The 8,519-nt window shown below is 36.8% G+C and overlaps 1 protein-coding gene across 1 annotated transcript; it reads right to left on the minus strand.

Moving 5' to 3' along the window:
• Positions 1-6,832: 6,832 nt before the first annotated feature.
• Positions 6,833-8,308, minus strand: LOC124917517 (UDP-glycosyltransferase 73C4-like). Its single transcript, XM_047457928.1, has one exon. The coding sequence runs from the start codon at positions 8,306-8,308 to the stop codon at positions 6,833-6,835; it is 1,476 nt and encodes a 491-aa protein (XP_047313884.1).
• Positions 8,309-8,519: the final 211 nt, after the last annotated feature.

Below are 8,519 nucleotides of genomic sequence, written 5' to 3' on the forward strand. Positions count from 1 at the left end.
GTTCAACAAAATCAAATATTGTTCCACCGCTAAAGAGATTTGGGAAAAGTTTACCCAATTATGTGAAGGCAACGACTAGATCAAAGAGAACAAACTCATGGTTGCCACACAAAAATATGATAGTATAAGATGAAGTCTGGAGAAATCATGACGGAATTCGATGAAAGGTTCACCAGCATCATCATCGAGCTATCCACATTGGGAAAAACATATAGTAACAGAGAATTTAATATGAAGGTGGTGAAGGTTCTTCCCAGAGAATGGGATATAAAAACTTTGGCTATGAGGGAGTCAAATTATCTGAGCAAAGTAGAGCTGCACGATCTCTTCGCGGATCTAAAAGTTTACGAGTTTTAGCTAAATGAGAGGAACGAAGAGGAGTAGTCAATCTCAACCATCACTAAAGCTTTGGTGACCACTGAAGAGTCACTTGTTACTGCTATCACAAAGACGGATGAGAAGATCAGTGAAGACGCCATGACACTTTTTGTGAAGAAATTTGGCAGATTTATGAAGAAAAGCTAATCTTCTCCTAACTCTAGCTCAAATGCAAACAATTATAATTATAGAAATGAGTTTAAGTCTAATTTGAAGTGCTTTAATTGTGATAAACTAGGACACTTCAAATCAGATTGCAGGAATCCAAGCAGAGATGACAAAAGACTATTCGACCAGAAGAAGAAGGAGCAGAAGGTCCTAGTAGTTGAGGAAAGGAAGAGCCAGTGGGCTGACAGCTCAGACTAATGTTCTTCGTCTGAAAGTGAAGATGATTAAGGAGTTCAATGCCTCATGGATGACACTAATGATGTATTTGATTTCTCTTCCGAAGAGTTTTCGAGAGATGAGTTCATAAATGCACTCAATGACATGGTTATGGAGTACAAGAATCTATCAGATGCCTTTGATGAGATAAAGGTGAAACAGACGTCTGATAATATCATCTCATCTCAAGATACTCAATCAGAATCTTTGGTAAACAACATGAGAGAGTTTTCATATAAGAATGAAAAGCTTTAGGAAACTATTAAAAATATATCTTTAGAAAACCAAAGACTTACATATATGGTTGGTTCCTAGACAAAGTCTGGAGAAGCCGTCAAACAGTTAATTACTCAGCAGAGACCTGCCGGATGCAAATCCGGTTTGGGATTTGACTATGGATGCCTAGACAAGTTCACTCACAAGCTGAACCCAGTAAAAGGCGAGCTTAAGACTATAAGCTTTGTCAAGGGACATTTAGATTATACAGAAACTAATCACAACTGTGATGTATTAGCTTCAATAGATGTGACAACTTATGTAAAACCAACTAATAGTTGGCTGAAGCTTGAGAGGTTAACAACCAGTTGGTCTAGCAAAGAAAAATCTGATAGAAAGTCAAGGAAGTTTTACCAAAAACAATCCCATGAAGCTAAAAAGTCATTAGCAGGCAATAAGGCATCTGCCAAGTCTAACACCTATGCCTTATTAACAACGCATAGTAATAAATACATAAAGATAACACAAATATGGATTCCCAGGGGACTAATGAATCACAGACCCAATTAATTTTGGGTACCAAAGACGTAAAATGTTATTTGCAGGTTGAATAGGAAAGTTTCTTGGAGGAATCGTTCTGGTACCTAGACAATGGATGCTCTAGACACATGACCGACAACAAATAGTTGTTAACTGATGTAGTCAAATTCACAAGGCCAAAGATAACTTTTGGTGACAATAGTACAGGTAAAACTGTGGGTAAGGGTAAGATTATCCACGGTAACTTAACTATTAATTATGTACTTTTGGTAGAAGTACCTCTGTTATAACTTAATAAGAATTAGTCAAATGTGTGACAATAGTTACACATTTGATTTCCAAAATAATGCATATCTTGTTAAAGATAAGCAAGGGAATACCTTGTTGATATGTAGTAGAATAGAAATTCATATAGGATGAATTGAAAAAACAAGATTTCTAAACCAGTATGCATGATTGCAAAGAATGATCAAAACTGGTTATGTCATAAGAGATTAAACCATCTCAATTTCAAAACCATAAACAATCTATGTTCAAAAGAATTGGTAAATGGAATACCCAAGTTAAAGTTTTCCAAAGATAAGATCTTCTCTGCTTGCCAGATGGGCAAACAGGTCTGATCAACTTTTAAAAATAAGGGTAATATTCAATCTGACAAGTGCCTGAAATTATTGCACATGGATCTTTTCGGTCCAATTCCAGTAACCAGTCTAGGTGGGATGAGATATACCCTTGTCATAATAGATGACTTTTCTAGATGTACTTGGGTTGTTTTTCTAGCCTCTAAGGATCAGACGGCTGGACAACTAATTAATATCCTTAGAAGACTACAAAATGAAAAAGGCTTTAACAATAATTAAAATAAGAAGTGATAGAGGTACTGAGTTTACCAACAGACGTTTGTCACTATTCATTGAGGAGCCTGGTATACTAATAGACGTCTGTCACTATTCATTGAGGAGTTTGCTATAAGACACGAGTTGTCTAGTGCCAGAACTCCACAGCAAAATAACATTTCTGAAAGGAGAAACAAAACATTGAAGGAAGTGGCTAGATCCATGCTTGCTGATTTCGGTGTTTCTCAAAGATTATGGGCAGAGCCATAAACATAGAGTGTTACACTCAAAATAGATCAATGATCAATAAACGCCTGAATAAAACACCCTATGAAATATTTTATGGAAAAACACTAAAGTTGCATATTTTAGGATTTTTGGATGTAATTGTTTTATTCATAAATTATTGCTAGAGTCATTTGAATGCTTTTGATGCCAAAGCATACACTGGTGTAATGTTAGGATATTCAGTAGTTAGTAAAGCATATAGAGTATTTAATGAACAAAATCAAATTGTTAAAGAGTCCATACACATAGTCTTTGACGAATCTGTGGAAAGAAATTCTAACTAAGTCAACGAAGTTGCTAACAGATTAGAAGATGTTATCCTTCAATCTGATAGTGACGATGAAGCTCAGGTTATAATAAACATGTCGTCTGATCAACCAGCTGATCCGGTTGATGCACAACCAAACGTCCAGACTATAAGTCAGCAGGCTGTTGACAGTCCGGATGTTGCGGGGCCAATTGATCAGACATCTGACCTTCTTGGACCTAACTTCAGATGGAACAAGAACTACCCGCCTGAATCCATTGTTGGTAACCCGTATGCTCATATTAGAATAATACACCAACTAATGGATGAGATGACTAATTCAACATTTATTTTACAATTAGAACCTAAGAAAGTAGATGAAGCATTTCTTTATTCCGTTTTGATCAATGAAATGCAAGAACAATTAAACTAATTTGTACGAAACAGAGTATGGCATCTAATTCCTAGACCTGAAAATCAATCGGTCATTGGAACTAGATGAGTATTTCGAAACAAATTAAGCAAAGATGGCCTAGTTGTGAGGAACAAAGCCAGACTTGTAGCTCAAGTCTATAGATAAGAGGAGGGAATTGAGTTTAAGGAGTCTTTCGTCCCTGTAGCAAGGCTTGAAGCTATAAGGATATTCCTAGTCTACGCCGCTTTTAAGAATTTCAAAGTTTATCAAATGCACGTTAAAAGTGTCTTTCTAAATGGGATTCTTAATGAAGATGTGTATGTCGAACAACCTCCATATTTTAAAGATCATTCGTTGCCTAATCATGTGTTTAAGTTAGACAAAGCACTTTATTGTCTTAAGCAAGCTCCTAAAGCTTGATATGATACCTTAACAAAGATTTTATTTGAACACGATTTCATAATAGGCACAGTGGATAAAACTTTGTTTAGATTTGTTAAAGATTCGCATATTTTACTTGTTCTGATATATGTTGATGATATTATTTTTGGGTTAACTAACCCCAAACTCAGTGAAAAGTTTTCTAAGCTCATGCATGACAAGTTCGAGATGAGCGTGATGGGTGAGATGACGTTCTTCCTAGGCCTTCAAGTGTGTCAACTTAAAGATGATATTTTCATTAACCAAGCAAAGTACATGAGGGAATTGCTAAATAAATTTGGTATGGAGAGCTGCTCAGCTGCCTCCACTCCCATGAACTTATCTAGAAAGCTGGACAAGGATTAAGATGGTCAAAGTGTCAATATCACGGCAAACCGAGGGATCATAGGCTCGCTATTCTACCTAACAGCCAGCCGACCAGACACCTTGTTCGTCGTCGGCGTTTGCGGGAGATTCCAGGCTAACCCTAAACTATTCCACTTTATAGCTGCCAAGCACATCTTAAAATATGTAAAGGGGACTCAATGCATTGGACTGTGGTATCCGAAAGATTCTAGTCTTAAATTAATAATTTACTCTGATGTAGACTATGCAGGGTGCAAAATTGATCGGAAGAGCACTAGCAGAACTTGTTAGTTCCTGGGTGACTGTCTGATTTCTTGGTTTAGCAAGAAGTAGATGTCCATCGCCACGTCTAAAGTAGAAGCGGAATACCTTACCGCATGTAACTTCTTTGCTCAACTACTTTGGGTTCAACATTAATTGAGAAACTACGGTATCTAGGAAGACGAGTCTCCCATTTTTTATGACAACACCAGTGCGATAACAATCACATCCAACCCAGTGTTACACTCTCGGACTGAACATATCGACATTTGCCATCACTTCATCTAGGATCACGTGGCACAGAAGCACGTTCGACTGAAATACGTGCCAATAGACCTTCAAGTGGAACCTATATTCACAAAGCCACTTCCAAAGACTAAGTTTTCCTATTTCAAAAATATCTTGGGACTTTTTGATTTAATAAATTTATCATTCATTCCAAAATAATTTCATGCATAAATTTAGGGGATCTCATTTTTGAAACTAAATTTATTGTTAATCTTTTAAAATAATTTCATGTATAAATTTAGGGGGAACCCTTCTCTAAACTAAATTTATCATTCTTTTTATAAAAATATTTTATACATAAATTTAGGGGAACTTAAAACACAGTAGATGAGCCAGACATGTTGAAACGGATGTTCCCAATAGCGTTGAAAAAGCATACGTCTGATGACATTGCGCACCAGACGAGCTAAGCTTAAGTTGTCCGAAATTTCAACTTGGTCAGACGTCAGTATGTTGGGTAAACGCCTGCTAATACAACTAAGGCTTTGCGCGAGCAAACGCTTTCCAAATAGACGTCTTGCGCGAACATATTCTCTTTGGTTAGACGTCTTTCTCTACGCGAGAAGACGCTCTTTGGTTAGACGTCTTGCTTCGCACGAGCAGACGCTCTTTGGTTAGACGTCTTGCTCCGCGCGAGCATATGCTCTTCCTAACAGGCGTCTATCTATGTTGAAATGGAAAACATATGAACAGTCCAACTAGTCGGTTGTCTCAATGCTCACCAGACCTCTCCTCTATAGCCAAATGGGGGACAACTGTGTCAATCTTATCAAAACGATGTCGTTTCACTCCTATCTTTAAAAAGTGAACGATCACATTATTAACAAATAACATGAAGACACACGTGTCTTTCATTCACTAAGATGGGACCAACACCCAATATTTCTTATCAAACGCCTGTTATTTATAATGATGTCTTTTACCTCGTAAATGATGATTTTTAATTAATCATGTCCTTTCATTTAAATGACGGTTTTGCTAATAATAATTTTTTAAATCGGTATCGTTTCAAAACTATTTAAAGGGAGCCTTGCATACAGGAAACGTTTCATACTCCCTTTCTTCTCTAAACCTTAAACCCTAAACCACATTTATGTTCTCTTTCCTCTCTATAGAATCTATTTTCGTCTTCTTCTAATCTATATTCGATTAAGATGACTTCTTTTGTTCAAAAGACTTTGCAAATTGATTTCGAGTTAGTATATGCCGCGGGGTTTCCGGAGATGGCGTCCATGCTCCGAAACCTAGAGGCATTTGGCCTCAGAAAGTTCTTGGGAGGTCCTTTCATCCTACACGAACAGGAGGTTCGTGAGTTCTTCCGAACAACAAAAGTGGTGGGCGAAACCATTCAAGCCACAGTAAAGGATGCGGAGATCTCCATCTCCAAGAAGTTATTTGTCCAGGTGCTTGGGCTTCCAGCGGAAGGTCTCACCGCATTTGATGAGATTCTCGTTGAAGATATTGCTCAGATGCAAATCCTATTTTTCGACCTTACCGATCCGGTGGAGACGTATGGGAAGAAAAAGCTGATGAAGACGGAGTTTTGTCTCCTTATAGATGTTGTTTCAAAGTCACTGAAGGAGAGGTTGGGGTCGTTAAGCACATCAAATAACTAAGATAAGTATATTATGCTTTCACATATCATTAGTTATAATCGTGTCGTTAATCGCACTACATCATAAACAAAATTTTTTTAATGAAACCTAAACTCCCATAATTTTTTCAACAAAACACAATGATAAAAACTTTATCCAAAAAGTTAATAATATCCACATGATTTTTTTACATTCCTCGATCGCATCATATCACTATTCAAAACTTCAAATAAAACACGTACAAAATATATGGTTTATATATATTTGATAAAAAAAATATTAAGAACTTCAATTTAAAAAATAAACATTATCTCATCTAAATCAATGTCTCAACCAAATATTTAAAAGTAGTATAAATTTATATTTTTTAGTCTAAATTCATATTAACTTCAAAAATGTATTTTTAAATGGACCTTACAAATATCAAAAACATTCAAAAATAATATATAGGTAAATATTTATAAATTTCTTTAAAAATAATGATTCATTAATTACATCGCATTGTCAATTACTCAAATAAAATTTATTTAAACTTCATATTATTGTAAAATAAACATAAAATTTTAAAAATAATTTAGTTTTGTTTTTATGCATAGTTTTATTGTGGCTTAACTATATCTTGAAGAAAATCATTGATATTATGATAAGACGATCCACCCTCTTCCGTCGCTTTCTTCGCCGCCTCTCCCAACTTTCTTGCTCGTTTCCTCCTCTCCTCGCCGTCATCATCGCCGCACATCACCTTCTCAATAGCGTCTAATATCGCCTCCCTTCTCACCAAAACATAATCTAGCGTCTCTTTTTGCTCGTCGGATTCAAAAATAGACATTTTAGCTCCAACTCCAACTCCAATTCCTAAAATCTGCACGACCAACTTCTCATTGAAAAATTGTTCACTAAAAAGAGGCCAAGTTATCATCGGAACTCCAAAACTTATCCCTTCGATTGTCGAATTCCAACCGCAATGTGTCAAGAATCCACCAACAGATTCATGAGACAGAATTAGTACCTGGGGAGCCCATCCTCGTACTAGAATTCCTCTACCACATATCCTATCCTCGTACTCATAATCTGACAACCATTTCTCAATCTCCTCCTTCCCATCTGTTTCTCGAATTACCCAAATGAAAGGACGGTTCGATGCCTCCAATGCCAGACCAAGTTCTAACATCTGAGTTAGCGTCATTTTACTCAGACTCCCTAAACATACATAGATTACTGACCCTGATTCATGACCATCGAGCCATTTCAGACATTGGTTCTTGTCAATTGATGCTTTGTCCCCTCTACTCGCCATCTCCGACTTGTTATTTGACATGCACAATGGTCCAACGCACCATGCTCTGTTTTGATGCAATTTTTGTAATTCGTGGATGTAATCCAGTTCTAACTCATCGAAACTGTTGATTATAATCCCGTACGCATCGCGATTTGCTTCTTTTAACTTCTCTTTATATTCCTTCATTCCAGGTGAATTCGAATATACAAAAACTGGTAACTGTTGTTTTGTTATCACAATTCTATCCGGTATACCTGGCACGATAAAAGGTTGTTCTAATTCCACATCGCTCTCAAGAATTCCGGAAACTTCAGTTTGATGAATCAATATTACAGATAAACAACCCATTCCATCGAAGATGACTCTCCTGATGTCTAATCTCTTCGCGGCTACTGCAATTTTAGGAATGAATCTGTCGGTTATCATGCAAGTAGGAAAGGGCTTCATCTGTTCCACGACATGCTCAACTGATGTTTGCCATTCATCGAGAGCTTGAAAAAAGTTGATCCATTGTCCCTTTGAGAGTTTATCGGCGGTTTCGCAGTTTTCCGGCAGGCCGTTCTCCTTCGATGGAAAAGGTACTTGAATGAAACAGATGGAAATGGATTCCGACAATTGGTTAATGGTTTGGCCGTATCTGGCTGCGATAACCGGAGTGATGAAGACGGTGGCGGTTATGCCGCCATGGTTAGCCATTAGCTTAGCCATGTCTATCATGGGTATGAAATGGCCTGGGGCCAACATGGGAACAAAAACTAAGTGAAGGGTTTCATTAGATGGAGAAGAATCCTCCATTGAAGCTCTGGTTTTGAAGCTCTCTGTTTTTCTGTGGCTGAAGAGTGAAGTGAAGAGTGATGATCTTAAAAAGAGTATTTAAGCCTATTTTATTTTATAATTTAATATTCACATACAAAAATAAAAGTAATATTTAAGTCATCAGTTACGTCACTCTGAAAAACGATTTAGGATTTTGGAAAGTAATATTGATTTTTATTGATAGAACTTG

Source organism: Impatiens glandulifera, unplaced genomic scaffold (assembly GCF_907164915.1).
Source record: "Impatiens glandulifera unplaced genomic scaffold, dImpGla2.1, whole genome shotgun sequence".
NCBI classification, from domain to species: Eukaryota; Viridiplantae; Streptophyta; class Magnoliopsida; order Ericales; family Balsaminaceae; genus Impatiens; species Impatiens glandulifera.

Excerpts from the sequence above, each read along its gene's own strand:
- LOC124917517 (XM_047457928.1), bottom strand. The coding sequence starts at position 8,308 with ATGGAGGATTCTTCTCCATCTAATGAAACCCTTCACTTAGTTTTTGTT.